This window comes from Lutra lutra, chromosome 2, assembly GCF_902655055.1.
Source record: "Lutra lutra chromosome 2, mLutLut1.2, whole genome shotgun sequence".
Classification (NCBI taxonomy): domain Eukaryota; kingdom Metazoa; phylum Chordata; class Mammalia; order Carnivora; family Mustelidae; genus Lutra; species Lutra lutra.
Window position 1 is genome coordinate 77,765,642 of NC_062279.1, and position 17,094 is coordinate 77,782,735.

Here is a 17,094-nt window from a genome sequence, read left to right on the forward strand (position 1 = left end):
AATTCAGGATAAGAGGGAATAGAAGTTTTTATGTGTGTGTGTGTGTTTTGTTTTTGTTTTTGCCTCATTTATGGCAGTCTGGCACAAACAATATAATATTCAACCAGAAAACAGTTATGGGTGAAGGAGTAGAATAACAATCTGCTTGGACATATTAAAAGATTTTGTAAAATTTGACCTTGATAAAAATTGAAAAATAAAATAAGCCTTCTGAATAACTACCTTTTTATAATTTTTCGAAGCTTCTGATTCTCCACAAATTAGAAAACTTTCAATCACTTCTGGTAGATTTGGTAGCTTTTGAAAAGATCAAGGACAGGGTATGGGGGCAGCCACTGATGTGATAACCTCTAAATATACTCCAGTGTGACATTTAATGTCTGGTAAAGAAGCTTGAGATTGGAGGATTTGAGAGAAAACTTTGAATTTATTATCTATTTCTGAAGTTACTGAGTTATGAACAAGATAGTAACACATGAAGAGGCTATATCCTATTAGAAATAAGTAATTAAGAGCCTGATGAAATTTATATCAAAGGGTTATTTCCATTGATTTACATTTAAGGAGATTGTTTAATTTAGTACACACACTATCTCTGTGTGTGTATATATATATATATATATATATATATATACACATATGTGTGTGTGTGTGTGTATGTTTAATTTTGATGCTGAAAGTAATAAAGCATCAAACATTAATTTTGCTTCTTATATGCCATATCCATCTTAATTTAAAATATTCACTTTTTCCCCTGTTTTCTAAATTATAGGATGAAGTCTGTCCCAAAGCTGAAGATGATGAAGTTCAGAGGTGTGTGTGGGCCTCAGCTGTTAATGTCAAAGACAAGTTCATTTATGTTGCACAGCCAACTCTGGACAGAGTCCTCATTGTTGATGTGCAGTCCCAAAAAGTTGTTCAGGTATGAACGATCCCTGCTTTTGAAGGTGATTTTTTAAAAAATATTTATTTTTTTACAATTCTTTACCAGGTAACTTGTACATTGCCATCTGATTGTCATTGATAACTTGTTTTATTACTTGGATAACTGGATAATGTATACATTTTCTGCAAACTTTCCTCTTAGTCTGTTGCTTGAGTTTAATGAATTAAAAAATAATTTTTCTTATTTTAAAAAATTAGATTCCATAAACACATCATAATATTAACATGATTAGTTCCACAAAAATCAACCTCAGATTTATCTATTCTGTTTAGAGCCAAGAGAGTTCCAGTCAGACGCTAATTAAGGTATTCCCAGTTACCATTCCAGAGACAGTATTATTTCTTCCTTACTTGATTCTTAACAAAAGCCAAGTTAATAGTAGACTGTTAGATAATAATAATTTAGTAAGGTTTTACTATAGTAGTAAAACAAGGAATATGTATATAGGTCAATGACAGAGGAAAAAAAAATGCAAGTAAACATTGTCACGGTCATGGTTATAAAAAAAAATCCTGGTTTGAGTCCCCAAATGTTTCATTCTCAGTTCTTTCCAAAGTTGTTTAACTTGGGCAGTCTATTTGTACTCCATTGCACAACAGCCAGGGATGATATGGGATTTGCTTCTAGGTGGCCTGGCTACAGTAACTGGGCCCTTGACTCTTACTATAATCTCTTGCTTCTCAGATCAGAGGAAACAAACTTAAAACAGCTTTATTAGATATGCATAATCCACTAAATGGGATTAATAATTGTAAGTATCTCATAAAGTTGTATTTAGAATTAACTTAATGCATATAAAACATTTATAGCAGATCTTGGCATATAGAAGTGATTTACATCTACTTACTATCAAAGTTTCTGAGAGACACTAGAAGCTAACCATTCCTTATATTTACCAAGATCTTTTTTGCATCCATATTGGTTTGAAATCTTGAATATTGAAGTAACTCCTCTAATGATTCCTGACTAGAACTACAAAAAGTGGCAATAAGTTCAAAGTTAGGGCTTTTCATTCTAAGAGTCCTTCACAGCTTCACATGATATCATCCAATCATCCATCTACCTATCCATCCACTCTTTGTATACTTATTAATTGCCTACTATGGATATGTTTGGTATGGCAAATAAAAGAGTGAAAAGCGTTTCTACCAAAAAACTCTGTTATCTCTGGTTTTACAAATTTACAGTGGATATTTAGTCTAATGGTTAAATTTCTAATAAGAGAGTGACTGGTATAATCATGAGGAAAAGGATCAGTAATTGTTCTACTTGAAAACTTCTCTAAGGCCTCTAGGGTTGCATGGTTCACATATATATCCAGTCTGATGGTTCAGTATCCACCTTGAGAATATATATTTTTCTGTATTTCACCTCTTATGTCTGAGACTTCTGGATTTTGACCAAGTTAATTTGATCTTGATTTCAGCTATAACATAGGCGATCAAATTATAGGCATTCAGTTTAGGATTATTTAGACTCTATAGCCAGCAGATTAAAATTAGAAGTATGTTTCAGAAATAATCAAATTGGTCTTTAAATTTTGTTTTCAAACTAGAAATCTATGCTAATTATGTATTACCTACTAGATACTCAAAAGCGAGAAAAACTAATATCATTTATCTTCATATCATTTCCATCTTCAGACAACAGTATAAAATTTAAAATTTAAAATTAATTTAAAAATTAAAATTAATAGAAAATATTGATAATGAAATGTAAAAGTCACATAAATTATATTATTTTTCAAAGTGCCTCTAATTGCTATGAAATACCAGGAGAATGTAAAAGATAATATATAATGCTAAAATATTTTTAAAAATCATGTTTATGATATAATCATTATGGAGTATTTTTAGACAAAAATCTAACATTTACTTTTTTATAGGCTAGAAAATTGGGCCTCAGTCCCAATGAGTTCTTCTTATGATCTTATTATTAAAATAATAAAGATGTTTTATTACTCCTTCTAGTCCTTAACTATTCATAGATAATCATTATGTATATTTATGGCACCATAAATAAACATTGACTGATTTTGAATAGTACATCAGTGGAAATATATAGCATTTACTATAAGTATCTGGTTACTTTGCTCTACATTATAATCATATGATCATTTTGTTTAAATGTAGGTGTAGTGTTATTCTTTCTTTGCTGGAGAGAAATCAATTACAGTTAATTATTTGTTGATTCTCATTTGAAAACTCACCTAAATTTATTTAAGACCATAAAATCAATACTCATGTGGCTTTCGTGGTCATGCAAGGACATGAACAGAATGGTTAAAAATTTGTCACCCAACATACACATTTCTAGCTAAAGTTGAATAAGAAGAGACTCTGCATTCTTGTGTCAATTTTTATACTGTAAACAAGTGTCCTTTTCATGGTCTTTTTAGTACTATGTGTTTTGCATTTTTGTGCTTTTGTTGGCAACTCTGTTGCTTAAAATGACTCCTAAGCACAGTGTTGAAATGCCTGTGCAAGAAGGCTGTGATGTACGCAATGGTAAGTTTCATTCAGCCATGAGTCCTAGTGTTATTTGGCTACAAGTTCAATGTTAATTAATGAACAATATATATTAAATAAAGTGTCTTTGCACAGAAACACATATGAAACAAAGTTATCTATTGATCAGTTGATGAAAATCTTGAGACCAGAGGCTCAAAGGAACCTGAGTATATATTTCCCCTAAGAGCGATGGGTCAGTATTCAGAAACTCAGTGTTAGCGGTTACTTTATAGAAACAGCTACTACTGATAAATAATGGTCTATAAATGAAGTTGCAAGAAATAGTAATGAAAGTTACTTCATACCGATTCTCTGACACAATGTTAAGCTAATTATTAATAGCACCCATATAAATGCAAAATATTAATACCAATATCAAGTAATATTGATAATCATGATTAAATATGTTGAATCCAGATAAGACTGTGTGTTTAGGGAATTTTGCTCCTTAATTAAAAAAAAAAGTAATAGATTAATTTAACCAGATAATTTTAGAACTTAGCTGAAGAAAAGGAGAATAATCTGAATGCAAGTATAAGGATATGTATAGAGAGACACAAAGGAATTAATGTATAAAGGTAAAAATTAAGTTATTGAAATTTAATCAAAAGGAAGCTGGGAATTTTTTGCAAAAAATAAGGACAAAAGTCATGATTAACACTATTAGAATTGAGTAAAAGTATATAACCACATTCTTAGCAGAGAGTAAAAGAAACTAAGAAAGTATTAAGGTAAAAGATTATGGTATTGAATTTTAAAAGCAAAATGGGAAAGAACAAATTAAAGGGAAAAGATGTTAATATCATGTAACCAAAATAGGAATAAAAAAGCAATCTTGATTTGAGAGTTCTAAATTAAAACAACAAAAAAAATATTCTGCCCCAGATGCATTTAGAGGTGAAAGCTGACATGGTACTGATTTCCTGCTTTACTCACTCTACCTGCTCTGGCTAGAGCCTCTGTATATTCTCAGATTTTCTATTACCAAAGACAAATTTAAAGCTTCTCTCCATGCCTCTTGCCCCACACCACCATCTATCAACCTATTGCCTCACTTCCTATGGCCTCCTTCTATTTGGAGAACAGTGGGAACCAAGAATAACGTACTAGATTTGTTCCTATTGTCGGAAAAATATGAGAACTTAAACCGTAGCACAAAAAGGCAGAGTGTCATGGGGTTACTTGCACAGCTCTGGTGAGATGTGTGATGGAGTTGAATATTACCCTTCTGTCAATAAAAAGAAAACGTTTTGAATCATAGGGTCTACTGAATACCTTACTGGAAAGAAGGGAAATGAAAGTGCAGTTGCAGTGATTTGGGACATTCTGCAACAATCTGTTCTGTAGAAATGCAGAGATCACCATTGTTTATAAAATGAAAATTTCCATACTGGGTAGAATCAGTTTCCTGTTCTTACTGATAGGAATACTAGTTCTCGAAATCTATTACTGACTGTAAATATCAACCTAAAATTTTAAATCTATACCACAAAAGATTGTCTTTTTAAAAAACTAAAATTTTCTAGGCTTTAATTTGTCTAAGTTTTCACATTCAAAGCCATGTATAATTTCAGTCTTTGAGCTCTTTAGATAATGAATTCCATGTGTCTACTTACCTGCTGGGTGAAAGAACACTGCCTCATATTTGTCTTAACATAACTTAGAATATGTGAATTTTAGTCCTCAAAAGTACACGCTTGAAGGTGAATTATAAATATCACAGTGGTTCTATTTTCATACTTGAAAATACCTCATTTCTTAGAATTATAAATTCCCTCAAGGTTTTCCCAATTTAAAACAGCATTATAGATTTTGCAGATTTAGATATTGTACCCTCTGTTTTATAAATTAACAATCCAAGAAGTTCAAGTTTTTTTTTTTTTTTTTAAAGATTTTATTTATTCATTTGACAGAGAGAAATCACAAGTAGGCAGAGAGAGAGGAGGAAGCAGGCTCCCCGCTGAGCAGAAAGCCCGATGCGGGGCTCGAACCCAGGACCCTGGGATCATGACCTGAGCCGAAGGCAGCGGCTTAACCCACTGAGCCACCCAGGCGCCCCAAGAAGTTCAAGTTTTAAAACTATTTAAAGAAAGAACATTTCTAGCTACTTAAAAGACTATACTGAAACAACAACAACTTTGTGATTTAAAGCTGTACTTATTGGGGTGCCTGGGTGGTTCAGTGGGTTAAGCCTCTGCCTTTGGCTCAGGTCATGGTCTCAGGGTCCTGCCATTGAGCCCTGTATGGAGCCCCATATTGGGTCTCTGCTCAACAGGGAGGGAGACTGCCTCCCCCTCTCTCTCTGCCTGCCTCTCTGCTTACTTTTGATCTCTCTCTCTGTCAAATAAATAAATAAAATCTTTTAAAAAATGAATACAGCTATATTTATCTGCAAGGACAGAGCACACTCAAAGTCAACTGCCAAGTACAAAGTTAATTTTGTAAAAAGTTAAACATTCTTTCTCAACTTGACCACTTTTCTCAACTGAAGCTAGGTTTAAGTCAATCTTTTTCGCATCCAAGTGAAGTTATATTTCTGATTGTGTGCTGTAGGCATTTATTTCTTTCTTTCAAACCTGAGTGTATTATACAGAAACAGCTAAGAATATTAACTATAACAGAAATTTAGTTAACCTTCTCCCAAACATGATAGAAAATGCCATGGAATTTTCTCTGGTGTAGATACAGAAAAGGAACAACGAAGTCCAAAATCAATCTTGAAGAAAAAAAAAAGAAAAGAGACAAAAAAGAACACTACTATTATCTAACTTTGATTTTTCAAGCTTTATTTTTCAATCTAGTTAAAGTAGATCCCTAGTCTTTTATACTGACCTTATCTAAGAAATCATATTTCTTACTACTTCTTTTTCATGCAAATACATGCAAAACAATACATGCAAAAGACTGTGTGGATTGGCAGTAAATGTGCATTTAAGGTTAAAAATTTAAAGATTTGGAACAGCTTTGTTACATTTTATTAGTAAAATGACAAATATTTTCTTGACAACATGATATTTTAGAAAATTCATGATAAAATATTACCAATAGACTATATTTGTTTTCAGTGGGTGCAACAATACCATTTTTATATTTTTATCTGCAGCTTAAAATATAAAAGGTCACAATGTTTTAATGGAATCGGTAAGGTTGCTATTGCTTTAGCCATCAAATGTGTATTGCCTTTCTTACTGTGGAATTTTTGTCAGAGTGGCAGGCAGGTGATATTTGGCTGTATTAAAGACTGACTGGTAAACAACTGACCTCATTTCGTCTTCTGTGGAGTAAAATCAGGTTCTGCTTGGATGCCAAAGTGGCTTGTGACACCTCGGGAGTATTCTTAAGTGTCACAAGCAGTCTCCTCTAGCCATTAGCACATTATCTTGAGAATCAACATCATTAGTTTAAATTAGGTTCACTTAATTAGCCAGCTGGTACTCTCCTTGTTAGGCTGATAAACAAGCTGTGCTTCACTGTACCTTCTTGTTAAGACCAAACCCCAAGTTTTGTTTATCTTTGTTGCTATTATCAGTATAGATGTTCATAGATTATCAGTACCAGATGCAACTGGTCCATGATCATTATAGTGTATACTTTAAATTTTTCTTTTTGTCTCATCTTCTCAAGAAACACTAATAAATTTGTGTAATACTAGGTAGTTGGGGATTATAAAGGAGTTAAGATTTGTGGATTGACAAAAAGGAAAAAAAAAACCCTTATGACAGATGTAAATTATATGCTCAAGCAATGTTTTAAAATATTAAATAAAAACATTTTATTGATATCTTTATAAAGCTACAAATAAGACCTTTTTTATTATTACGTGATATAGTGTATTTTAAACATTTTAAGGAAGGAATAGAAGAAGTTAATTCAACGTGACAATATAACACTCCAAAAATGGTTCTTATATAGGAAGTTAAGAAATGGATTTTCAGACCTGAATATGTAGATCACTACTATTTATTAATTATAATAACAACACATTGTAATTTGAAATATATTTCTTAAAGTGTTTAAAATATCAGTTCATTTTTGAAAGTAAGAATGTGGCTTAATTATCCGAATACCACCAGGCCAAGCAAATACCACTGTGTACAGAAAACCATAGTGTTTATGATACTGGAGAGAAATTTCCAACCTATAGTATCAGAATCTTTAATTTAAACAAATCTTATGGAGTCATTCGGTAGATCCAAACTGATTCTGTTTGTTCTATTATGGCCGAAAGTTGAATCACCTGCTACAAATAAATCTCATTTCCATAGGCTTCTCTAGGCAAAGTCTGAAAACAAGCTTCCTAGCAAAATAATATCAGTAGTTAAATACAAATCTATGCAAAGTAATAGATGAGCAATCTATATAGGTTAATTCTGAGGTGGAAGATGAATATATATGGAATATTTTCTTATAATCCCATATTCTTGAATGTTGTTATTCAACTTATATCATTTCTTCTTGATAAATGGTTGGTGGCTGTAGGAAAAAACAAAACAAGACAAAACAAAACAAGACAAAAAACTATATACACTAGTGGTCTCCAGAATGGAATGAAAGATGCTGACTTGTGAGAAAGAAATACTAGGATGTCATTAATATGTGTTTTTATCTTAAAAAATCATCATATTACATTTTATAATTTCTTAATATATGGACTAACATGGGAATCCTACATCATTTGTATGTTGAATACTGATGTAGTGCTCGGTGGACAGGAGGGCACCTGAAGACGAAAGTAGGAGTTTTACAGTAAGAGGGGATCAATATTGGTACTTTACTTCACTTTTATCTTTACAAAGGAGATAACAGTACTGCATACCTCAACACAAAAATTGTTACGAAGATTAAATTAAAATAATTTTTATTTGTAAAACATTAAAAAACTTCTCTGTTCATAATAAGCATGGTACAGAGTGTAATTGTCTTTCTTAAATAAAATAATAATGATGTTCTTAATAATAATAAGTTTTGGAACGCTGTTTAATTTTGCAATTTGCTTTTCCCAGTCATGTAGATTTAAAGTCCCATTAGTTGTATGTTGAATACTGCTATTTAAAAGTATTGTTCTCGGGCGCCTGGGTGGCTCAGTGGGTTAAGCCGCTGCCTTCGGCTCAGGTCATGATCTCAGGGTCCTGGGATCGAGCCCCGCGTCGGGCTCTCTGCTCAGCGGGGAGCCTGCTTCCTCCTCTCTCTCTGCCTGCCTCTCTGCCTACTTGTGATTTCTCTCTGTCAGATAAATAAATAAAATCTTAAAAAAAATAGCTTTAAAAGTATTGTTCTAAGTGCGTACGTTGTATTATTGACTTAAACAAACAGGAAAAAAAGCTGCTTTCCTGGAACCTAGAATCCATTAGATGAAGATAGACAATGAAAAATAGGAATACTAAACATGCAAATTATAATATGTGGTCAGGTGGTAAGTGCTTTAGAAAAGGTAAAACAGTGGTGTAAGACCAGGTGGAATTAGGAAAACTAAGGATGAGAAGATGTGTACCAAGCGAAGGCTGGTTACAGCATTAAGCAGGATGATCAGACAGGCCTCACTGGGAGCAGGAGTTCTGAGCAGTGAACATGTTGAGGAAGCAGACACTGGGCTGTCTAGGGGAAGACCGTTCAGGGGAAAAGCCCTCTGAAAAGCAGAAGTGTGGCTGGCATGCTGGATGAGCAGCAGGGGGCCCAGAGCACCTCCCCTGGAGTAGCAGGTGAAGGGATCAGAGAAAGAAGACAGAAGGGGCAGGTCAGCCAGGGCATGGTAGTCATTCGAAGGACTTCTGTCTTTACTCTGAGGGAAATGAGAAAACGCTGTAGTGCTTTGAGAAGATTAGTATTATGATCTGTCTAATACTTACCAAAAAATAAAAATCATTTTAACAAATCTGTTGAGAAAGGTGGTGAGTATATATAAAGCTAAAAGTTAGAAACCATGTGTTGAGAGTTGAGAGGATAGAGGCTCTGTTCTTGATGGTATCAGGTAAGGTACTGCCGAGGTCAGTATTTAGAGGGCAGATGGAATTCGGTTTCCTGAGAATGTGAGGCATGGGAGAGAGAGGGCAGTCAAGGATAAGAGAATCTTTACAAAGCCTTGCATAAAATGTGGAGAAATATTTAACTACTTATAACACAGAGACAGGATTAATTGTGGCAAGAAAATAATATTTTAAGTATTAAATATAGTGCCTTTCTCTTTTACAGAAGCTAATGGTCTAAACTTACTCATCATTTAAAGTAATTTCCAGAGTGTACTAGCAGGTATTTTGTGAAATCCAATACGTGCAATTTATTCCTTTCAAAAGTTGACAATATAAGTAGGAAAATATCTGTTTTTTGGCTGAAGATTGGGTACGGCAAGATTATCCTGAAGATGGTTGTTTGGAAATATTTATGTCTTTGTTACATGATCTTGTTGCTGAAAACTTTGTAAATGTTCCCTCAGTAAAATGTGTTACATCTGCACACTTGAAAAGTTGTAAACAGATTTTTTCCCCCTAAGAGTTAAACATTTTCCAAATAAAGTATGTCAGATGCATTTTTCTTCATTTTTGATCTGCATATCTTTTTCAGTTCTGGTGAACTATTATAACCAAAAATCAAAATGTATTGAATTTAATACCAAACCTCTGAAATGCTGAGAGACAAAATGTTCAAACGTTTTGGAGACCACTGAGCAGATATTTTTCAAAATCGAACACTGTTTTGAAAATTGATGTTTTTTTCTTTCAAATACGTATATCTTAATTATTTGAAGGCAGTTATTCATGGACTGCTTTTTGACATCTCCTGAAACATATTCTCATCAGTGAACTTTAAAAAATAGTCTCTGTCTTCCCATTTATAAAAATATTCATACTTAAAAGCTCAATCAAAGCATCACCTCCTCCCCTTATCCTTCATCCAGCTTTGTACTTTTTCCTCTGCACTTTCCCCGGCATTTGGTCCTTATTTTTATTTTGTGACTGGGCATCTAGCTATTTTAAGTTCTTCCACCCTCTAGCCTCTAGTTCTTTAAGGACAGAGATTGTGTTTATTTACTTTCTAAATCTCAGGTTCTTCATTTGCTAAATAAAGATACTGAATCTTCAAACTTTAAAACACTATGAGGCTATTGTCATGAAAATACCTCTAGTTCAATTAGCTTTTCTTAGAGTAATAGTAGTATTTCCATGGTACACCACAGAAAGCTTAGTAACTTCCTGAGGTACTGTTATTTTACTTTTTTTTTTTCACTTAAGTGAGGACCCTAAAATTCACAGTTTGCTTCAGAATGCATGCTGGTAAGCATGGTGTATTCTTTGGGGCACCTGGGTGGCTCAGTGGGTTAAAGCCTCTGCCTTCGGCTCAGGTCATAATTCCCAGGGTTCTGGGATCAAGGCCTGCATCGGGCTCTCTGCTCCACAAGGAGACTGTTTCCTCCTCTCTCTCTCTCTCTTCTCCCTCTCTCTCTCTCTCTTCTCCCCCGCCCTCTCTCTGCCTGCCTCTCTGCCTACTTGTGATCTCTGTCAAATAAATAATAAAATCTTTAAAAAAAAAAAAAAGCATGGTGTTTTCTGCCGTTCATTGGTTCTCGGCTGGGTCTGTACTGCTTATACAGATGATACTGCATATATTTGGACCCTTGAATTCCTTCCACCTTCCAAAAGAGAAAAAGTCCAAAGAATGTTTCTTATACATGAGGGAACAATAGGAGGGCAAGTATGCACGCAGTGTTGGGAATTAAACTAACAACTAGGAAGGATGGTGGCTCATATTCAGAGAGGTTGCACATTGGGGATAAACAGATCATCCAATCCCAGCTCTGCTGATCACCTGCTGGATGACTCCTGGTAAGGCTGTTTCCATTTCTTGCCCTGTTTTATGTGGATATTAACTTAACCATGGACTGTGGTATGCCCTAGAAGTTAATACTTAGGAGAGGAACCAGGGAAAAAAAAGAACCTTATGGCAAGCTGGAAATTTTCATTTAAATTTTTCCTTAATATTTAAAGTTATCTAAAGCTCTTTGCTCTTCGTGTAACTGACTCTTAACAATTGAATAACAGTGAGGTCTTTGTTACTATTGCTTTTGTTGTTAAACTATTTTATCTTTAACATTGTAAATACCTAGAGATTATTTCTTTTTAAGCTGTATGCAAAATAGGGTAACTGTTATAATCACATACAGATCAAGTTTTACATATCAAAGGGAAAATATGAAAAATCAAAGGAATCTTATTGCTTTGTTATTAATGTAATGATTAATGATGGCACTTTTGCTATATACACATTGAAATTATCGATGAGTACATGAAGAATTTAAATGAAACATCTGGCATTCACTGGATTACAATTAACAAAACACCAGACTATTTCTTAAGCAATAAAGCTATTTAATTATCCCAAATAACCTCGTCTAGAGACAGTTACTCTAGGTTTGTGCAGCAACTCAAGGCTGTTATGGAGAATTCATTCTCCTTTCATTTTTCTCCTGCCAAATCCTCAAAGCGTTGTGTGGCTTTTCCTTCTTAAGCTTATTGTTTCAGGCCTCAAAATGACTTTGGAAATGAAGGCTTAATCTTGTTATATGATAGCATTCAAAACAGGAAAAAAGAGAAACTGTGGCATAGTATCATTGTCAAACATGATATCGTTCATCGTGTTAATCCTTATCATGTATAAATGAGACTAGGTCATGTGACCACGGGAGCCACTAGAGAGGCTGGGAAACTTGGCATTTGTGAAAGGGGAATCGGCTTAAATCTCTGGTGCTCGCCAAGTGATCTGCCTTCCCTGAGAAAGTTGTTGGCCACAAGATCCCAAAACAACATAATGGCTCTATTAGCCAGGAAGAAAGTCAGGAAAACATTAATACAGAAATGTTAAAGTAGGCATTTTCAAGAAATTAAATAATTAATTCAGTAATCCAAGAGTATTGCGAATTTTAAATAGATAATATCCAGGGCAAGGCTTTTGAAAATAAATACTTTAGTAAGACTAAGTTGCTAACATTTAGCTAAAATATGAACCTTCACATGTTCAACCACAACTGTACTTTACCTTTAACCCACTGAGAAGAGGATTGCATTATGAACTAGGACTTGGGAAATTCTCTAAGGATATTCACCAGAGCTTCAGAAAGAAATGCTTTCAATATTGAATAAAGGTAGTGTTATTGAATACAATTTGTTTCATGTTATAAAATTAAAAAAATATACATAAAGAACTACTACAGGAAATTACTTAAAAAAGGTATTAGCTTGAAATATAAATAGCTTGAAATAAAGGTAAGCGAAATAACTTCCTGGCAGCAATCTGTTTTCTGAAAGTTTTGTTTTAAGTAAATGCTAAATATTATAAACAGTAGCAGAAAAACACATTCACCATATCAAGGATGGTTAAAAAAATGCATTTATTTCTTTCCGTGATTTTAGATTTCTCGTTAAGGAAATTAAATCAGGTAATCTGTTATTAGGGTTATCACTGTATATCAGACTTAGGCATTTTAGCACTATAGATGGCCAAATCCCATGCCCAGCATTAGAATGAAAAAAACAAAACAAAACAAAACAAAAAAACAAAACAAAAAAACCCCTAATAGTATAAATGTAGTTCTTACCTGTGTTCAACAATTGAATATAATATACATATTAATCATTTATATATCTTAAGTTCCTAAATAGCTTCTCCACAGACACCCAATTCGCATAGGTAATAAAGGAACATAACACTATATGAAATTGTGCAAAAACATGCTGGGTAAAGTATCATATTTCCAAATTAGAAAAATCAAGGTTTAGAAAAATCAGAAAGTTGGCAACATAAATTTTTAATTTGGTGTCTAAATGCTTGTGTTCTTTCATAATGTCTGGCATAGTTTTAAACTAATATTTCAATCTGAAAACATTTTTTTTTCAACTCCCATTTATTACAGGCAGTAAGCACAGACCCTGTACCAGTTAAATTACACTATGACAAATCACATGATCAGGTCTGGGTGCTGAGCTGGGGTACCATGGAAAAGACTTCCCCAACACTGCAGGTAAGCACATCTCAGTATATTTGAGAAAACCGGTGATATTTAAACCTTTAGCTATCTCATTGGATATTTATAACTATTCGAGAGTGATCTTCATCTGAGGACTGTACTTTAATCACTTCTAGATCTGCACAGAAAAGAGTGAAGAAGTTAATACACAGGTACTTGTTTGAATGGAAAATACTGCGTCATTCTTTTTTTTATTTTAAGATTTTATTCTTTTTTTTTTAAGATTTTATTTATTTATTTGACAGAGAGAAATCACAAGTAGGCAGAGAGGCAGGCAGAGAGAGAGAGGAGGAAGCAGGCTCCCTGCTGAGCAGAGAGCCCGATGTGGGGCTCGAACCCAGGACCTGGTATCATGACCTGAGCCGAAGGCAGCGGCCCAACCCACTGAGCCACCCAGGCGCCCCAAGATTTTATTCTTTTATTTGACAGAGATCACAAGTAGGCTGAGAGACAGGCAGAGAGAGAGAGGAGGAAGCAGGCTCCCCACTGAGCAGAAAGCCTGACACGGGGCTCGACTCCAGGATCCTGGGATCATGACCTGAGCCGAAGGCAGAGGCTTTAACCCACTGAGCCACCCAGACGCCCCTTGCATGTCATTCTTATCAAAGTTTAGACTATATGCAAACAGAAAAACCAATGACAGGAAAACCAATGCCATTAGTGAAAAATAGTCATAATTTGTCTTTCAACAATTACCTGCCTCCCTCCAGTTTTCATGAGAATTTTCTTGTTTCCATCTCTTTTTTCAAAATGGGACATGTGAGCTAGAGACCAAGAGAGTTAGATAGTCTCAAGGCAGATCTCTATTTTTCTCCAGACAGGTAGTATGATCTTATCTGAGAACAGACTCATTTCTAATTGGGGAATAAGCGGTATAATCTTTGTAGATTTTGCTTATGTTTTAAAGTTGTTTATATAGAACTTGACAGAGGAAAAATTATATATTTTGACAATGTCTCTTTGGCACAGTTTCAATTATTGGAGTTAAAAGTTTAACAGAAAACTGAGAGGGAATGAGAAGGAACATTCATCCCTGAAAATGTTTTATCTATATCTCAGACTATCTTGTGATTATAGCATGGCTGTGAACATTCCTCTTATTACAAATCATTAAACTTTGGCTGGTTTTCAGTAAGTCAATTGAGTGCCATGTTTTTTATTTTAATCCATTGTCACTACCAATACCTTAAATGTTTTTGAAAGATTTTTAGTTTTGCAATATTTAGCTTACAAAAGACAGTACTATGGAAATCTTTTAAGAGAACTATCAGAATGAAGATTCCTATTATATTTCATTAGAAATATGTGTCATTTGAAACATCTAACATATAATAGTATTCCAGTTATCTATTGTGGCAAATCAAATCATCCTAAAATTTGATGTGTTAAATAGAATTAAAGAATGACTTACTACCCATAGTTTTGTGGTTCAGCAATCTGGGAAGTTTGTGGACATAATTGGGGAACACTCAGATGGCCACACTCATCTTCTTATAGTAGCTGGGTAGTTCAAAATAGCCTCACCCCCACGTCCCTTATGTATTAGTGGTGAATAGTTGGGTGGCTTAGGTCTACTGCATGTGCCTGGTCATACTTTAGACTGGCATGTCAGCATGGTAGTTCCAGGGTATAAAAGAGTGGAAGTTGTGAGGCTAATTAAGATGTAGGCATTAGAATTCTCATTAAGTGACTTCCACCACAACTTCTTTTTGTTGTTGTTGTTTTTTGTTTTGTTTTTTAACTTTTTTTTTATGTTCAGTTAGCCATTGTATAGTACATCATTAGTTTTTGATGTAGTGTTCCATGATTTATTAGTTACGTAAACACCCAGTGCTCATCATAGCACGTCCCCTCCTTAATACCCATCATCCTGTTACCCCTTCCCCCTACCCTTCTTCTCCCTGAAACCCTCAGATTGTTTCCTGGGGTCCATAGTCCCTCATGGTTCTTTTCCCTCTCTGATTTCTCCCCCTTCAGATTTCCCTCCCTTTCCCTATGGTTCTCTGTGCTACTGGTTATGCTCCACATATGAGTGAGACCATATGATAATTATCTTTCTCTGCTTGACTTAACTTCACTTTAAAAATTCCCCTCCAGTTCCATCCATGTTGACATTAATAGTGGGTATTCATCTTTTCTGGTGACTGAGTAATATTCCAGTGCATATATGTACCACATCTTCTTTAATAAGTTTTTTTGTTTTTTTTTTTTGTTTTGTTTTTTTAAGATTTTATTTATTTATTTGACAGAGACCACAGGTAGGCGGAGAGGCAGGCAGAGAGAGGAAGGGAAGCAGACTCCCCGCTGAGCAGAGAGCCCGATGTGGGGCTCGATCACAGGACCCTGGGATCATGATCTGAGCCAAAGGCAGAGGCCCCAACCCACTGAGCCACCCAGGCGCCCCTGTACCACATCTTCTTTATCCATTCATCTGCTGAAGGGCATCTTGGCTCCTTCCACAGGTTGGCTCTTGTGGACAGGGCTGCTATGAACATTGGGATGCATGTGCCCCTTCTTATCACTTCGTCTGTATCATTGGGGTAAATACCTAGTAGTGTAATTGCTGGGTCATAGGGTAGCTCTATTCTTAACATCTTGAGGAACTTCCTACTCTTTTCCAAAGTGGCTGCACCAGCTTGCATTCCCATGAACAGTGTAAGAGGATTCCCCTTTCTCCACATCCTCACCAACATTTTTTGTTTCCTGTTTTATTATTTTTTTGTTGTTATTGTTAATTTTTGCCATTCTCACTGGCATAAGGTGGTATCTCATTGTGGTTTTGATTTGTATTTCCCTGATGGCTAGTGATATGGAGCATTTTTTTGTGTGTTTCTGTTAGACATTTGTCTCCTTTGGAGAAGTGTCTGTTCATGTCTTCTGCCCATTTTTTAACTGGGTTATTTGTTTTTTTGAATGTTGAGTTCGAGAAGTTTTTTATAGATCTTGGATACCAGCCTTTTATCTGTAATGTCATTTACAAATATCATCTCCTATTCCATGGGCTGCCTCTTAGTTTTGTTGACTCTTTCCTTTGCTGTGCAGAAACTTTTATCTTGATGAAGTCCCAAAACCTCATTTTTGCTTTTGTTTCACTTGCCCTTGGAAACGTGTCTTGAAAGAAGTTACTGTGGCCAATGTTGAAGAGGTTACTGCCTATGTTCTCCTCTATGATTTTGATGGATTCTTGTCTCACATTGAGGTCTTTCATTCATTTAGAGTTTATCTTTGTATATGGTGTAAGAGAATGGTCCAATTTCATTTTTCTGCATGTGGTTACCCAATTTTCCACACCACTTATTGAAGAGACTTTTCCATTGGATATTTTTTTTTTCCTGATTTGTCAAAGATTAGTTGACCATAGAGTTGAGGGTCCATTTATGGAGTTTCTATTCTGTTCCATTGGTCTATGTGTCTGTTTTTGTGCCAATACCACCACCACTTCTTGATCAAAGCAAGTCACACTGACTGCCTAGTTTCAAGAGGGTGAAGTAATAGAGCTCATCTTTTGATGGAAAGAATATAGTCTTCATCTATCATCACATTATGGTAATATTATCTAGTTATTTGATATTTTGTACTTAAATCCTGACAAGATAGAACAGGTCTATATCTATGATTTTTTT

General features: G+C 34.6%; 1 protein-coding gene across 4 annotated transcripts in view; it reads left to right on the forward strand.

The window, feature by feature from the left end:
- The window catches only part of FSTL5 (follistatin like 5), a 758,840-nt gene that overhangs the window by 677,416 nt on the left and 64,330 nt on the right, over positions 1–17,094 (forward strand). For all 4 annotated transcript variants that reach the window (XM_047717766.1, XM_047717769.1, XM_047717768.1 and 1 more), the window contains 2 exons: positions 773–922; positions 13,358–13,465. In XM_047717766.1, the coding sequence (XP_047573722.1) occupies positions 773–922; positions 13,358–13,465 (258 nt within the window). The remainder of the gene's footprint in view (positions 1–772; positions 923–13,357; positions 13,466–17,094) is intronic.